Here is a 17,871-nt window from a genome sequence, read left to right as displayed (position 1 = left end):
GCTGGGAAGACAAAAAAAACATTCAATTTGTTACATCAACATCTCTTCTACAAGGAAGCTTCAGAGCAATTCTGAGTCCTCACAGTGGGTATATCATTCCCTCCCTACACTGTCTGCCCCATATGCTGCTAAAGCTGGGAAGACAAAAAAATTGTTACATCAACATCTCTTCTTGTACAAGGAAGCTTCAGATCTATTCTGTCCTTGTAGGTATGTCAACTCAAAGATGCTAACTTGTACATCATTCCCTCCCTACGGTCTGCTCCGTGTGCTGCAAAGGCTGGGAAGAAAAAAAAAGCATTGCTACTTCAGCAACTCTTCTAGTACAAGGTAGCTTCTGATCTATTCTGTCCTTGTAGGTACATTTTGTATGTCAACCCAAAGATGCTGACTTGTACATCATTCCCTCCCTACAGTCTGCTTCATATGCTGCAAAAGCTGGGAAGATTTAAAAAAAGCATTGCTTCTGCAACAACTCCTCTACAAGGAAGCTTGGGAACTATACTAAGCCTTGCAAGTGTGTCAACTCAAACAATTTTGCAAGATGCTAACTTTCAGCCAGTTTCAGTACCCCCTTACTGCTTCCTCCCAAACTGCAGAACTGTAAAACTAAGTAGCTAGAAACTTAAATCAGGTTACTGTGAGAAAAAAAGTGACCTTTTGCTCGACTGTGGTGATCTCTAAACTGCCTTGATGCTAAGACTGACATGCCCTTACCCTGTATACCCTTAATTCTGTTTCTCAGGGCCTCTCATTATTATATACAGTAGATCAGCAGAAAGTATCAGGTTACTAGAGATTCTGAGGTCCTCTGGGAAGAATTAGACTTATTGAAAGAAATCATACTGAGTCTGTACATGTTTTTCATGGATAACCTTGAATTTTAAAGGTACCATTTGAAAGATTCTATGGGATAATGGGAATTTCTTTTGTCCATAGAAATAAAAAAATTGTCTTTTTAGGTACAAAAAAATCTGCACTTGCATTACAATTCTTTCCCAAAAACATATAAACCTATCAAAATATATTTGCTTATTTTTCTTCTCAATATATGAGATCAGCCTAGGATCTAAGTTGTTTGTCTTCTTAAAATGATAACAAACTTTACCAGATGTACTTCTTACATATGACCTATACAATGTACATGTAATGTCTTTATACTTTTGTTAGGTCCTTAGTACACTGTGCTAGACATAGGTAAATGTCATTAACAACATTCTAGGCACAGCTATTCATATCAAAATGTTACAGTTGCCAAGACTACATGTTGACTGTGATGTTGACATTTAATGAGCAAATATAATAAAACATGATAATGGTTGTAAACCACTACGACAAACAAAGAAAATTTGTCTCTGTGCTTTCTGGATTTTTTTGTTGCCAAGCCATATAAGTTTGGTAAAGAGCAAAGTACAAATTGTACATTCATTTGACATATAAAACATACAAGCTTTAAGACTCAAAGTCAAACAAAGACTTGACAAACAAACCAATATAATGTCAACTCTCGTACATGTAATTCTACTGGGTGCCATTACAGTCAAACTACCACATTTAGAAATTTTAAAAGTAAATCAAATCAACTAACTTGAAAGATCTACTAAATGCAGCATCTGTCATTTAGTAATCCTTAAGATAATGCATACTGAGATGCTTGACAGAAACAGGTGCGCGACAGAGAAGCAGATGTGCAAGAGAGAAGCAGATGCTTGACAGAAACAGGTGCGTGACAGAAACATGTGGGCAACAGAGAAATAGGTGCGCGAAAGAGAAACAGGTGCGCAAGAGAAAAGCAGGTAGACAAGGGAGAAGCAGGTGCGCAAAAGAGAAACAGATGCGCGAAAGAGAAGCAGGTGCGCTAGACAGAAACAGGTGCGCGAAAGAGAAACCGGTGCGCGAAAGAGAAACAGGTGCACAAGAGAGAAACAGGTGCGCAAGAGAGAAGCAGATGCGCAAGAGAGAAACAGGTGCGCAAGAGAGGAACAGATGCGCAAGAGAGAAACAGGTGCACAAGAGAGAAACAGATGCGCAAAAGAGAAGCAGGTGTGTTAGACAGAAACAGGTGCGCAAGAGAGAAACAGGTGCGCGCGAGAGAAACAGAAGCAAGAGAAAAACAGGCGTGCAAGAGAGAAACAGGTGCGCGTGAGAGAAGAGCAGGTGCGTGCAAGAGAAACAGTTGTGCAAGAGAAGCAGGTGCGCGCGAGAGAAGCAGGTGCGACAGAAGCAGATGCTGGACAGAAACAGGTGCGCAACAGAGAAACAGGTGCGCGACAGAGAAACAGGTGCGCAAGGCCTTAGGGAGAAGCTGGTGCGCAAGAGAGAAACAGAGGCGCAAGAGAAGCAGATGCACAAGGGAGAAGCAGGTGCGCAAGGGAGGAACAGATGCGCAAGAGAGAAGCAGGTGTGCAAGAGAGAAACAGATGCGCAAGAGAGAAGCAGGCGCACAAGGGAGAAGCAGGTGCGCAAGAGAAAAACAGGTGCGTAAGAGAGAAACAGATGCGCAAGAGAGAAACAGATGCGCAAGAGAGAAACAGATGCGCAAGAGAGAAACAGGTGCGCAAGAGAGAAACAGATGCGCAAGAGAGAAACAGATGCGCAAGAAAGAAACAGATACGCAAGAGAAAAACAGATGCGCGAGAGAGAAACAGATGCACAAGAGAGAAACAGATGCGCAAGAGAGAAACAGATGCGCAAGACAGAAACAGATGCGCATGAGAGAAACAGGTGCGCAAGAGTGAAACATGTGCGCAAGAGAGAAACAGATGCGCTAGACAGAAACAAGTGCACAAAAGAGGAACAGGTGCGCAAGAGAGAAACAGGTGCGCAAGAGAGAAACAGGTGCGCGAGAGAGAAACAGATGCGCAAGAGAGAAGCAGATCAGGGCTCGAAATACTGGGGTTTTGTGCACCCAGGTGCACCCAAAATTGGAGCTGTGCACCCAATTTTTTTCTGTGGGTGCATTATTTTGATAGGCTTATGTATGTTAAGATGTCAGTATACTAAGTAAACACCATATTCTTGACATCTGTGTGTTAGAAAGATAATAAAATGACTGTCATAGTACTTCCGATTTCTGAAGAGCTCCGTTCAAATTACTAATTTATTAGGTTTGCAATTATGTTATTCTGATATTCTACTTTACTTTATGTGGTGCACCCAAAAATATTTTGGTGCACCCAATTTTCTAGTTTTGGCGCACCAGTGCACCTATTCCCAAAAATGAATTTCGAGCCCTGCTTAAAATATGCAGGTGTTAAACATATTCTTGTGACAGCCTTGATTACACTATCTAAACTATCTACACTGAATAAATGTTGTGGTCTTTAATTAAGGTATACATACCTGGCAGAGTTACAACAGTTGGTGTTACAATTCTTATGCATTTCAACAACCTTCCAATATTGTCAGTGATGAAACCAAATCTGTATCATCAGTGTATGTACTACAGTAAAAGAAGGTTCTTTGAAAAATTAACTTACCTTTTGGAACAAGTAGACAACACAGTGCAAGAAGTAGAATTCCAAGATGGTGTCTCCGCCTTAAGACTGCACACTGATGACAACAGCCACTCTCCATACTTGCAGTACAACAGTGCCACTGATATTTTTAGAATCAAATGTTGGTTTTAACTTATTGTAATTTCAATTACCAAAAGTCAGTGTACATGTGTTTCATTTGATTATTTGAAATCATCCAAGCATCTAGTTGATTCTCATCTTGATGAAAGTACCATATCCAACCTGAAAGTTGAGAGAAAAAACACTGTGTCACAGGGATACTCACTACACAACATACAAAACAAGTGTTTTTGATTATGGGGCCCCCTAACAGCTTTCTATATTACAGCAGCAGAAACTACAGTTTTGGTATCTCATGCTGTCGTCATAATTTTTCAGTGGCTCAACGCGCTCTGGAAAGAAGTTGTATACAATTTTGATCCTAGCAGCATTTTTTATGGAACAGCAGGGAATTTTTTTGTTCAAGATTTTAGAAGAGGATAACTCAAGAAGGGATATAAAGATCAAAATATTTAAAACTAACAATGTACCGTAAAATAACCAAATCAATTAATTAGATTATGTATTACATTGCAGAAGTGATGTGCAGAAGTTAGGTGTGACAGATCGTTCAGTGTAATATAACCAGCTGCTGCCGCACCGCGTGCCTGCGAAGCCGGTGTGTTATGCCGAAGGGCAGTTATACCGGCTATATAGATACAGATACAGATACAGACATTATTAAACGTAATTACAGTGAGGTTGATAAAGTTCTTTGATTGGTTGAACAGTAATTACTTAGCACACAACGGCTAAGTTGTGAAAATCTGATTCAAAGAGTCAGGGCAAAAACCACAGACAATTGAGCTGTGAGCGTGACCTGCGCAAGTGGGTCAACTTTACACCTAGTTTAATGCTCACCGGGTATTAAAGGACTAATGAGTTTTGGTACACATACATAAAATACTTCATACTTTGTTCATTTGTTTGAGTTATGGCAGTACTGTTTTGTTGCAATGCTGATAACAACATCATTGAGCACTCCTTGTAGACCACACATAGTGAGTCAGACACCAATGTCAACAATGCTGGCATGTTTCCTCCGAAAGCTGCTTTTACTTCCCAGAACACAGGAAATCTTACAACAGGTGTTTCTGGCCAGATTAAAGGTGGCCAGCAATACCATACAGAAAGACTATTCTGTACTTCACTATGGTTCAGGAAACTTTGATACAACTCGGCAAACACTACAATATACAGATTATGCAGGTTTTGACCCTTATTGACACAGCGAAGTGTGCCGATATACATACAGGACTGGAAATACTGGTTGCTTGCAGTTTTGTGCACCCAAATTTTTCAGCTGTGCACCTAATTTTTTACCATGGGTGCACCCGCACATGTTTGTTATGGTACATTTATTATATACTACTAGATACAGTAGGGACATTTAGTGACTAAAAGATAATAATAGATCATTCTTTGTTGTATTAATGTTTAAAGATCTGAACCTAGCTGTAGAATTACATATTTAAGCTATGAAGAAGGCAGTATAACTTTGCTATTCCTTTTTGCTGGTATTCTATCTTATGTTGTGTACCAAAACTTTTATCTGTGCAGCTAAATTGTGAGGTTAGTTGCATGAGCGCACCTAATCAAAAAACAAATTTTGAGCCTTGTCTTGAACTGTTACACTGTCACTAAGTTGCACAACCAGTTTTCCCAAGTTGAGCTGGCTCTATTGTTTTGCTCTGCTGAAAAAGTACCAAGGACGCATGGTTACGTAACAGTTTACTGTAGTGGGGCGGGGTGTGTGGGGGGTACTAGTAGATCATTTCAATTTTTTGTCACTCCTTCCTACCCCAATGCAATTGTTTTTCTAGGAAAAAAAAAAAAACTGTAAACCCACAGTAGACATTTCATGATTTATTGTAATCATTATAATTTGTAGTTTTGTCAGGGCCCGGGGGATGTACCTTTTTGGTCTGTTTTATTGCTGTTGTTCATCTTGTAATGTCTAGTGACACATGCAGGTCAGCAAGTTTCCTTTCCGTAGCAGGGTGTTTTTCTACAGGGAGGGATAATTGCTACTAGAGTAACTCTTCCCCTGTAGCATGCTCGAGGCACCTAGTCAAACACAGGGTCCCCATCTTATAGACCTTTTTTGTCTAAAAAGGGCAAGAGGGTGAGGGGTGGTGGGCATCACAGAGGGGTGTTTGCAGTGTCCAGGTGAGCTATACCAAGGCATCTCCTGGAACACAGGATCCTCATTTTATGTCCCTCTATGCCTGCCTTAACAGCTTCTAGTTATAAAGAGGTCAAAGGAATAGGGTTTGGGGGCATCACAGATCAGGGCTCAAAATACTTTTTTACTGCATACCTGCACCTGTGCAGGTAACATTGAAAATTACGTGCACCAGACAAATTTTACCTGCACCACTCTGAATTTAGGAAGTATGGATCATACTAAAACTTAAAAAACTATTTTTTTTTTCTTTCAATTTCAATTTATACTTTATAAATGGTAACAGTCAATGCAGCTGATAACAATCCTTTTACACCTACATCATATGACATTTATATATAAAACCCAGAACATGGACCAGTGCAGGTTAGGTGCAGGTAGATACCTGCACAGCTCCAATTTTACCTGCACTAACCTGCATATGTAGGTGGTATTTCGGGCCCTGCAAATACATACATAGTCTGTGTTGTTTACATTGTCCAGGTAAGCTAAACCAAGTGTGACAGGAACTACTAAGTTATACACAAAGACAGGTGCAGCTGCCTTATATGGTAATACGTCAACGGCCAAGTTCAGAACAATAGCTGTTTAAAATTACTTGTTGTACCTTGCTCTATGTGTACCGTTTTCCAAAGCTTAAGGTTTAAAAGGAAAAGGGTTGTCTAGCAGGTGCTATAACTGCAGAATACTTAATGTCATTGACCTCAAGCCCAGTTCAAATTACTAGAGGAAGAAAGAGAGAGAAAAATAAGAGTACTGAAGACTGTGACATGTTTGTGGTTGTTTTATAATATACTAGAAGGTGACCACTTACTTCCAAATCATTACACAATTTACCCCACGGCTTAGAAAGTCTACTGTACATGCACTATATAATTGTTTCAACTGTGGACTTTAAATAAGTTGCAAAAATCTATATCGCGAAATAAAAGCACTGTTGAAAAATAAATGCATTTACTGCTGCAGAATGAAAATTTGGTACCCAGAAAATGATTAGTTGATTGGTCCGTCAATTGTAAGCAACAAATGATCCAATCAAATCAACCATACAGTATTTGCAACCATTCAACTGCAGCCTCATATACAATGAGACATAATCTTCTAGTGGATGGCCGAGTTATCTCTATTGTGTTTGCACAACAAAGTACATGTACTTACTAGTAGTACAGTTACACACAAGTATTTCCTGCTATGACACCCCCACGTACATTGTACACAACTTACACTCCTTTCTATTTTCTATAGTATTAGGCCTCATTCATACCAATTTTGTAATTGGGATTCAGTCAGGCATTATTTTATTTATTTATTTAGGTTTTACCACATCAGTGCTAGTTTTGACATAACAGGTGACTACTAGTAGTATCACCCTTTAAAGATGTCAACCCGGAGACCAGACTGTAAGGTTTTATCCTCTCATACCGGGAAGGAGCCCTACTCTTTTCGATAAGTGTGTCCTCAAACAAAGGACCTCCATTTAACGTCCTATTCGAGGGACGATCCTAGCCAAAGCTAGGTACTTATTTTCATCTGAGTTAAGCACATGATCCATAGCAGGTCAGGATTTGAACCCAAGACCTCTGGATTCTAGGCCAAATGTCTTTTTACTGTACTCAGAGTCCTCCCCAGAGGATGGAATAACGGAGACCCTCCACTATACTTCTAGTCCAGCTCCACTATACTTCCTTAGAAATTTAGTGTGTTTCTTCCCTTTTTTCTTGGTTAGTTTTGCTAAATTAATGAAAATTCACAGATTTTTGTGCCAAGTGGCATCACTTTTCCAGTTGGCATTGTCTGCAAAAACCTGTGAATGGGCGATGATCAAAACAATAGTCATTTTGCCACTTCACAACAAATGAATCACTATTATAGTCAGTATATTATACTTGTAGTATTTGACACCCTTTGTCATTGTAAAATGAGGCCATTTTCATTAAAGCATGTCGCATTGGTTCTGGTTATGTTTGCCAGCCCCTCCACTATACTAAAAATTTCTGGGGAGAACCCTGTATACACAATGGCTTTTACATTCCCTAATAATTTGTACATCCAGTTACATACTGAATAACAGTCCTTTATTGAAAGACTCATTACTGAAAACCTCATATTTTTCAACCCCCGAATGACCACCTGTCATAATTTTTCAGGGCAATGATGTAAAAATTCTTAATGGGACATTCGACAGGTCAGTAAATGCGAATGCACAGTACAATCTCACAAAATTAAACTTTCAAATGCGTTGTAATTATACAAAATACTCTCAACAGCATATCCTTCACACAAGCGTTCATATACACACAACTTCCGTGATATTATTTTTGCAGACAACAGTCTGTGTTTGGGTTCTGGGTAGATGGGGGAGGGGGGCGGACCCACCAACTACCCACGACACGGGGGCAAATATCACACTTACGTGACGTGTAAACGTCACTAAGCTGTGTCTACGTAACGGCGTCACTCTTCTGTCTATTCTTGTAGATATTCATTATATTTGAGCTTGTAGAAATGTCTTATTCGGCTAAGAAATACGAGAAAACCATCGTACCTTGTCGGATTCGCTGCACTTGCTCCACATCACCGCTAGGGATTGTGGGAACGAGGGGAAGTTTCCCCGGTGACGTCAGGAACCGAGACGCGCAGCAAGAACTGCTCTCATTGGTCGATAAAAAGTTTCCTAACTCCGAAAGGAAGATCGTCTGTCATTGGTTCAAATGTGCAAACTTTTTGCAACTTTCGTAAACGCGTCGGCGTTAGCTCAGACAAGCATTAGAGGTAATTTGTAGACGCTGTGGGAAAACGCCTCTAGCCAAATTTAGACAATAATATATCCAGATGATTAGACAGATGTGGTCTAACAAGTTTATTCAAAGGGCTCGAAATGTTTATCCCATTGCAAAACTAAAGCTGTGAACTTAATTTTTGCACTATGGGTGTAACAGTACACCTACGTATTCGTATCATGTAAATATACTATTGTACACTAATTCATATCATCATATCATATGTTCGTTTGTCAGAAAAAAAATGTGAAAAAAAACTCCTTCTACAACTGCATAAACTTTGAATTGCCTATAGAATTTCAGATTTAAACTCTGAAGACAGGTAGTAAGATTTTCTTACACTCTACATCATCTTACATTGTGCACCCAAATTGTTTTTGTGTACCTAAATATTCAAGTACAACTGTACTAGGTTAGATGTACCAGTGCACCTATTCCCAAAAAGGAATTTCGAGCCTTATCAAACACACAAAGAAATCTAGCCTACTAATGTAAATGCATTTAAGTTCGCGGAGATTTAATTTCGCGGTAGCGGGAAAATGGATTTTTCGCGGTGGATTTAATTTCGCGGTAGCACCATGCACTGTAGTCTCTTACTATTAAGGAAAAATCTTCGCGGTGGCTTTAAATTCGCGGTAAAGCGGCCGCCGCGAAAACCGCGAACATTAATCCACCGCGAAAGTTTCTGCATTTACAGTATTTATATTGACAATACCAGAGGCTGTTTTAGGTTCATCTTTTCCTTCTTTCCTATCGAAATTCCCTTCATGTAATGTTTTCCAAGCACTATGTACTATGTAAATTTCAAACAGATGTTAGGAGGCAAAAAATGATCCTTTTCGTTATCCTTGTTGCCACCGTTCCTGTCACCACTCAGGGAGTAAGTTAATAAACGTGAGGATTTTCCCCACCAACATCTGTTTGGAGATTACGATAAATCTGTGGGTCAGATATTTGCTGTTACATTGCCCAGCCAGTGACCCTTATGAACCTAGAATAGGGTCTACTATGAAAAATCACAGACCATGTAATCATTTGAATAGCAGGGGTTCTATTTAATGGGGAAGAATGAACCAATCAGTATCAAACACGCACGCGTTTGCAACAATTATGTAAGGGTTAGGCCGGTTAGGGTTAAATGTTGCTATTTTCTTGGATTACGGTCTTAACAAAAAATCATTCTGTCTTTTATTAGATTCTGACCGAAGTGATTGAACAAATCATCATCATTGAACAAATACAGCTGCACAATAAGCCCCAGTGTCGGTCGGGTAACCACCCCCAAATATATCTTGCAAGTATCCATGATATTTAATTTAATAGTCGTTTCTTTATTACACTGTGCTCTTCTAGATCTGCCATGCTTCCTAAATAAGGCTAAGGTCCCATTTACACATAGGGGCCCGTCCGGACAGCTTTCGGGAGCGAAAAGAACGATATAAAAGGCATCAAAATACACAAAATGTCAAAATAAGATTCGTGGGCATGATATGCGTATATCTCTAGGTAGGTAGGTATACATGTTAATTTTTCGTTTCTTCAAACATCCCGGCCGGGCCCCGGTTTGGAAATGTGACCTAAGCCTAACTTGGATCAGAGTTGACGACGTCGAGAGCCAATTAGAAAAAGATAATTAAAAAAAAGTTACAAGTTAAAATCTGTTTGTTCAGTTTATAATTGTGGATATTATGTACGGTAAGGAAATAGGGTTTTAATTCTCTGGAAAATGCAGGACTGTGGCAGATGCCTAAATAGCTACTTCAACATTTCACGTTGTTCGTTGTGCTCTTTTGCTTCTTACTATGACATTGACATTGAAACAAAACGCTATAGAATGAAGCAATTCATCAAAAGAAATACATGTACATGTAGTCATGTACTATGTTTCTGTACGCAGCTGTAAAAGATACGATATGCACGCCACCTACAGAGTTTGAATCGAACTGCAACAACAATTTGCAGGTTGATCTGAAATTATACTCTCCTCGTAGGAGGAGCGGCTCTGTATTTTTTTCGACTACTAGTATATCTCCGCGACCGACCTCTGCTTGGAGAGTACTAAAATTAGAGCTCTTAACCATTTGCCAAGTAGGTGCACACAGAGAGTGTGTGGGCAAACCGAAACAACTTGATCTAAGACAAAAATATTGTCATAAATATGAAGATATGAGAAGAATTTGAGCCCTTGATGGCATTATATCACTTTTACTGTCTGGAACCTCGATACTAAATGTATGTGAAGTCCTTTGATTGATAGCACGAACTTTGTGCACGTGTCCCCCCCACAAATAAACCGGTTCGACTGGTGCCTACAGTGTGTCGAGAAAGGGGAGAACCATTTGATATATATGGGGGGATGAACAACAATTAAGAAAATATCCATTGAAAAAATAACTCTAGTGTGAGCCTGATTAAAACAATCATATTATACAACATGCAATAAAACTTATTAGCAAAAATGTGTCAGCTTTGGTTCCTCCTCCGACCATATGAGGCCAGCATATGTATCATCCCTGAGTTGTCTGCTTATCAATAGATCGTGCAGACTTAGTGTTAGTCGAGTAGTTTCTGTGCAAACATTCTACCTAGCTATATGCTTCTTCGTCGACGGTGGGCTGAATTTTGCGACTTGCGATGGTCATAGAAGAGTTTGAACCTTCGAACTTGTTCCTGAGACACCCTGACAGAAGCGTGTTCCATTCCTCAGCAGTGAGTATAGCATTACATACTGTTTGTCAAAAGTGTAGTTGTCTTACACGTAATGCGACGAATTGCATACGTGTTTATGGGGTCCCTTGGCATTGCTCCAATAACAGGAACATACTGCGTTCATATGTTTTGCCAAGTTCCACGTCTTGTTAATATATGAATGAATGAATTAATTAATTAATGAAGGCCTTATTATTGTACATATATACCCATAGGGAACAGGTCGCAACAGAATGATAGTTGACAGATACATGAAATACTGTAAATGCATTTAAGTTCGCGGGGATTTAATTTCACGGTAGCGGGAAAAGGACTGTTCGTGGTGGTTTTAAGTTCGCGGTAGCACCATGCACTGTAGTCTCTTACTGCCATGGAAAAATGTTCGCGGTGGTTTTCAACGCAAAAACCACCGCGAAAATGTCTGCATTTACAGTATTTACAATGTCAACCAAAACAAGAGTAATTTTCTACTAAGTGAGTTCGTCGTAACTTATTCTCGCTTCTTTGTGATACTGAACACGTAGATAATATAATGTGTATAGATCTACACTGATTATGGTACTCAACGAAAACTTTACAAGTCCCAATTTTAATGAAGATTTTCATGTAAGATTTTATGAAGCGCAGTAGTTGTCTGTAATTATTGGTACATGGGCGTAACTTAAACTTGGGTCATGAAATGATGCAACGATATAGTCGTTAACTACAGTACATATATACTTTGGTTAGATTTTGTTATTATTGTTGTTGTTTCGAATTGCATACCCGGTAAACCTCCTCATGGTATACAGCAACAAGGTATGGATCTAGATGGCACGCACCCATCTTGCAAATCCGGATTTTGATAAAGATCTGGGCCAGTGTAAGAATAAGTGGAGCGCAGTTGTTGTCTGTAATTGGTACATGGGCGTAACTTCAACTTGGGTCATGAAATGCTGCCACGATATACTAGTAGTCGTTAGCTATAGGTTGGTTAGATTTTGTTACTGCAGTTGTTTTGTATGCATGCCCGGTAAACCGCCTCATGGTATACAAAGTACAGATCTAGATGATACGCACCAAATCTTACAAATTCCGATTTTGATGAAGATCTTGGTGTAAGGATTTGTGAAGCGCGGTTGTTGTCTGTAATTGGTACATGGGCGTAACTTAAACTTTGGTCATGAAATGCTATTACGATATACTATAGTCGTTAGCTACCCGGTAAACCGCCTCATGGTATACAGTAACAAAGTATATTCTAGATGCCACGCCAAAATCTTACAAGTACCGATGAAGATCTATTAGTGAAAGAATTAGAGAAGCGAAGTTGTTGTCTGTACATGGGCGTAACTTAAACTTGAGTCATGAAATGCTGTAACGATACACAGGATCTCCATTTAACGTCCCATAAAAAGGCGTCCTTTGGAGAAGCTAGACAGTCATTTTCGCTCAAGTAGAGTGAGGAATTAGGAGTATCCCTTGGACAGTACAGATGATCAAAAACTAGATCAGAATGCCCTCCAGTGTTTAATTACAGGTGCTATAATTATCCAGAGGTACACGTATGTCTTGGTTCTGTAAAGGACCAATCATAAAAACACACGTAGCGTGGATGTGTCCGCAGGCTCTGGTTGATTTGCTGCGTGTGTGACTGATACTGGACCCATCACATGTTACATGCATCAACACCTCTTAAGTAATATAACGGAAAAAAAGCTTCACAATGCATCGAGTCAACGAAATTGATTTGTGGTTCATTGTGAAATTGTGTATAGCTACATGTACATGTTTTTACCCTCCTACACAGCAGTACAGAGCCTCACCCAAGGTCTATACAATACATTTGTCTGTTTATATCATGATATATTTTGTTTGAGTTTTGTTATGAGAAAATACAGCACTTTGGTACATACAACTTGTACATACATGTTTTCATGATATGGGGGGATGAGAAACAATTAAGAAAGTATTAATAAAAAAAATAATTTTAGCGTGAGCCTGACTGATACAATCATAGTATACAACCTGCAATAAAACTTATTACCAAAATAAGTCATTTTGTTAAACTTTGGTTCCTCCCCTAGTCAGCAAGTGGATCATCCCTGAGTTGTCTGCTAATCAATGGATTGTGCAGACTTAGTGTTAGCCAAGTTGTCTCTGTGCAACCGTTCTAGCTAGCTGTGCTTCTTTGTCGTCGTTCCTGGGCTGAAGTTTGCGACTTGCGATGATCATAGAAGAGTTTGAACCTTCGAACTTGTTCCTAAGACACCCGGACAGAAGCGTGTTCTATTCTTCAGCAGTGAGTATCGCATTACATGCTGTTTGTCAAAAGTGTAGTTGTCTTAATCGTACACGTATAAATGGGTGGGGTTGTATACGTATATATGGGGTAACTTGTCATTGCTCCAATAACAGGAACATACCGCGTTTATGATTTGCCAAGTTACACGTCTTATTTTATACCTAATATATGAATTAATTTAAACATAATAATGAATGAATGAAGACCTTTATTGTACATATATACACATTGTGTTAAGTACAGGTCGCAATAGAATGATACATGATACATGAACAACAGATACATGAAATACTGTAAATGCATTTAAGTTCGCGGGGATTTAATTTTGCGATAGCCGGGGAAAGGACTGTTCTAGGTTTTAAGTTCGCGGTAGCACCATGCACTGTGGTCTCTTACTGCCATGGAAAAATATTCGCGGTGGTTTTAAGTACGCTGTAGATTTGCAACGCAAAAACCGCCGCGCAAATTTCTGCATTTACAGTATTTACAATGTCAAACAAAAGAAGATTCATATTCTACTAAGTGAGTTCGTCATTACTTATTCTCGCTTCTTTATGATACTAAAAATGTAGATAATGTAATGTGTATATATCTAAATTGATTATGACACGTGCCAGATCTTGCGAATCCGGATTTTGATAAAGATGTTGGTGTAAGAATTACAGGTAGTGAAGAGCAGTAGTTCTCTGTAATTGGTACATTGCATTAGGCGTAACTTAAACTTGGTTCATGATTGAAATGCTGTGACGATAACACAAGATCATCGAGGCTCCATTTAACGTCCTATAAAAAGGCGCCATATGGAGAAGCTAGACAGTCATTTTTGCCCAAGTAGACTGAGGAATTTGGTGTATCCCTTGGACAGTACAATTGGTCAAAATCTAGACCAGAATGGCCTTCACTGTTTAATCATAGATGTTATATTTACGTACCCATATGTGTATCCAGGTACGTGTACATGTATTTCCTTTGTTCTGTAACGGACTAATCATAAAGGCACACGTAACGCGAATGTGTCCGCAGGCAGTGTTAATTCCGATTTTGATGAAGATCTTAGTAAAACACATTGTGAAGCGCAGTTGTTGTCTGTAATGGTATATATGGGCGTAACTTAAACTTGGGTCATCATGAAACACACAGGATCTCCATTTAACGTATTATAAAAAGGCGTCCTTTGGAGAAGCTGGACAGTCAATTTCAGTGCGAACTTTGGTGCAATCCTTTGACAGTAAAGATGGTCTAATCTCCAAGCAGATCCTACGGTAGCATAAGATAGTATCAAAAGCTGTCAGAGGAGTGAAGCCGACTTAGGAGTGTGTTTTGCTACATGGCAAATGTACACCTCTTGGCTGACTATACTCCTTGGCCAGTTTGGTACTATCTTATGCCATCGTAGGATCTGCTTGGAGATTACAGATGGTCAAGAATTAGATCAGAATGCCCTCCGGTGTTTAATTAAATATGCCATAATTCCCAGAGGTACACATGGGGGTACTTTGTTCTGTAAAGGACCAATCATAAAAGCACACGTAACGCGGATGTGTACAGAGGTCCTGGTTTATTTGCTACGTGTCTGACTGATAATATTACCAGACCCATCACATGTCACATGCATCAACACAACCTATTAAAAGTAAGATAACGAAAACAAGCTTCACAATACAGCCTTCCGAGTCATCACATGAAGATTGTCAACGAAATTGATCTGTGTTCGGCGTAAAGTTCATTGTGATTGTGTATAGCTACATTTAAGTGTTTTCATCTTCCTTCAAAGAGCCCAAGGTCTATACTGGGCTCTGAATTTGTCTGTTTATAACAATACAGACAATTACACCTTGGCGAAGCTCTACTAAACCGGACTGAGGTTTCCACTATTGTGGGCATCGCATGCTGTCGCCTTGATGCTTCGTTAGGTGAAATCTATTCTTTGATTGGCTGGCGGTTAGAAACCACCCCCACAAAAGTGGAAATCTCAGCCCGGCTTAACAGAGCTTCCCCACATATATTGCATGTGAAGGCGACGCATGTGTACGCATCTTATGTTACCGAAGGATCTGCTTGGATAAAGCGTCATTCGTTTCTTTATTACTGAACTGACAATTAATCGTCTTCTTTTTCTTACATTTTACAGTGGTCGCAAAGACTCCTAGCCCCATTCTTGGTACAACGTACATTGTATAAACTAAGGACAAGACTCTGCGTAGACGACTTGTCTTAAAGCGTCATTCGATCGTTTTTTGCTGAACTGACAACTAATTGACTTCCTTTTCTTACATTGTACAGTGGTCGCAAAGACTCCTAGCCCCGTTCTTGGTCCAACGTATACTGTATAAGCTAAGGGCGGGCCTTCAGCGTAAAAGACTTGTCTTATTTTAAATCGTCATTCGATCGTTTTTTTACTGCACTGACAATTCATTGTCTTCGTTTTCTTTCATTTTGCAGTGGTCGCAAAGATTCCTGATCCCGTTCCTGGTCTACCGGATAACGATGGCGTTGTTCACCCTCTTCATCTTGATCTATTCCTTCGGAGATTACATCGTGACCGACTACGGGGCGGACTGGTTCTTTATCTACGCTACGAACTGGACTTTTATCATCCAGACGGTTTATTACAACATGGCCGCTGTAGTGACAGCGCTCGCGTGTTTTAATATCGGAACCCGTCCTGACGAGATAGCCAACAGCGTGCGTCGAAGACGAGAGCTCACAACTTCTCAAAGAACGACAACATTTTTGCTAGGAGAGAACGGAAACCTGGCAGATATGGAGTCAGATAGTGAAGAAGAGGACAATCTGAAGGTAGAAGTGTCTGGAGCGCCGCCTGACGATCTTCTATGGTATCACAAGACGATGTGGGTGTTGTATAACGTCATGGCACCGATTGCTCTCCTGATCACGTTCTCGAGAAGTCTCGCGATGGGACTGCATAAGTCGTTGCAATGGATCGCCAGCGACCTTGACCCAATGACAGATATTCTGCACCATTTGTGCAACGGCGGAATCGTTTTGGTCGACATCTTTGTCAGCGGAACACCAACCAGAATCCTACACGTGATTCACCCATTCGCCTACTCCTGTGTTTATAACGCGTTCCTCGTTATCTACTGGGTGTCCGGAGGTTTTGGCATCACGGGAACACGTTGGGTCTACCCTATGATTGACTTCTCGGACGATAGGTGGCGCCCTTCGGTGGTCTTCGTGTATGCTGGTCTGTTCGTGGTGGTGCCGGTTTTCCACCTGCTGGTGTTCGGACTGTACAAGCTAAGGTGCGCCATCGTGCGGTGCGTTTTCGGAACTGCACCGGAAGCGTCGAAAGGGACAAGGTTGTTGTCCGAGTGATAAAGTTGCTAACAACAGTGTTATGCTTTTGAGTGATGAACCAACAAACAATAGTGTTATGTTTTTGAGTGATTAACTAACAAACAAGTGTTATGTTCTTGAACAGGGTAAAAATTTCAGGTGAAGGAAGTGGTAGTTGCAGTGAAAAATCAACCTAATCTAGATATTTGAGACGTTTCAAAGGACCATTATAAAACAATGCAAATATAATAGTTAAGTATACTGAATGTATTAATATTTACTCAGGGACTACGTAATGATAACATATCAAAAGCCTCCACCATCAAGTATGAAGGTAGAAAGGGGAAGACATTAAAAAGTGTCTTCGCCCCTAAGGCGTCGCCAAAATAAATGTAAAGAAACTTAGCTAAATCCAAGGAGGTGTGTAATACTTACTTTCATTCTCATTGTTGTGCAATCATTGTGCCATATGAGTCAGAGAGTTGTGACGTGGAAAATGGCCACAAATGTACCAGGCAAATTCATTCGGACGTGTGCTTGAAATGTGATACAGTCAAACCTGCCCGAGCGACCACCTCTTCTCAGCGACCACCTGGCCATTTCGACCGCTTTTTCTCGGTCCCGATTTTTTTCCCCATTGACGTAAGCATTAAGCGACCTTTTCTCAACGACCACCTGGCCAACGCGACCGCGACCGGCCCAAATTGTGACCCATAACGACCGCATCATGTTCAAAATTGAGGTCTTCATCGATTTTTGATGATAAATAGCGCGATTTTGTGCCGAAATCAGCCAGTTTGCATCGAATTTTGACTGCCATTACGATGTTATCTTTAGAAGGAAGCTGCCGGCGGTCAATGGGTGGGTCAATGGGGCAGTCTACTGTAATATGGGAGGAAATTTCGTTGTAAGAAAATCTGAATTTAGTTGTTACAGAAGTTTTAAAAATTCATTATAAAGTGAACAAATTTGAATGCTGAAACGTATATAGCCTCATACTTTTTAAAGAAAGATCTGTGTAGCTCATGCCTTTTTAAGAAAGATCTGTGTGGGTGC

General features: G+C 40.1%; 2 protein-coding genes across 5 annotated transcripts in view; one reads left to right on the top strand and one right to left on the bottom strand.

The window, feature by feature from the left end:
• Positions 1-8,487, bottom strand: part of LOC118404640 (dyslexia-associated protein KIAA0319-like) — a 34,873-nt gene extending 26,386 nt beyond the window's left edge. For 2 of the 3 annotated variants that reach the window (XM_035803875.1, XM_035803877.1), the window contains exons 1-2: positions 8,288-8,487; positions 3,480-3,740 (exon numbers count right to left, since the gene is read on the bottom strand). In XM_035803875.1, the coding sequence (XP_035659768.1) occupies positions 3,480-3,576 (97 nt within the window). In that variant the 5' untranslated portion in view covers positions 3,577-3,740; positions 8,288-8,487. The remainder of the gene's footprint in view (positions 1-3,479; positions 3,741-8,287) is intronic. The other variant, XM_035803876.1, reaches the window with a different exon arrangement.
• Positions 8,488-11,041: 2,554 nt separating this feature from the next.
• On the top strand, positions 11,042-17,111 carry LOC118404234 (protein rolling stone-like). Of its 2 annotated transcripts, none has more exons than XM_035803269.1 (2): positions 11,042-11,231; positions 15,958-17,111. In XM_035803269.1, exons 1-2 carry the CDS (start codon positions 11,157-11,159, stop codon positions 16,852-16,854), a joined length of 972 nt encoding a protein of 323 aa, XP_035659162.1. In that variant the 5' UTR covers positions 11,042-11,156; the 3' UTR covers positions 16,855-17,111. The 2 variants fall into 2 exon arrangements, with proteins under 2 accessions (XP_035659162.1, XP_035659164.1); XM_035803271.1 differs by lacking the exon at positions 11,042-11,231 and adding an exon at positions 12,531-13,512.
• The last annotated feature ends 760 nt before the right edge of the window (positions 17,112-17,871 follow it).

This window comes from Branchiostoma floridae, chromosome 17, assembly GCF_000003815.2.
Source record: "Branchiostoma floridae strain S238N-H82 chromosome 17, Bfl_VNyyK, whole genome shotgun sequence".
Taxonomy (NCBI): domain Eukaryota; kingdom Metazoa; phylum Chordata; class Leptocardii; order Amphioxiformes; family Branchiostomatidae; genus Branchiostoma; species Branchiostoma floridae.
The sequence above is the reverse complement of the archived record's forward strand: the minus strand, read 5'-3'. Positions and strand labels throughout refer to the sequence as shown.

Bases quoted from the DNA above. Each gene is read 5' to 3' on its own strand.
- LOC118404234 (XM_035803269.1), top strand. From the start codon at position 11,157: ATGGTCATAGAAGAGTTTGAACCTTCGAACTTGTTCCTGAGACACCCT. The intron at 11,232-15,957 runs GTGAGTATAGCA...TTCATTTTGCAG, and splicing joins GCGTGTTCCATTCCTCAGCA to TGGTCGCAAAGATTCCTGAT.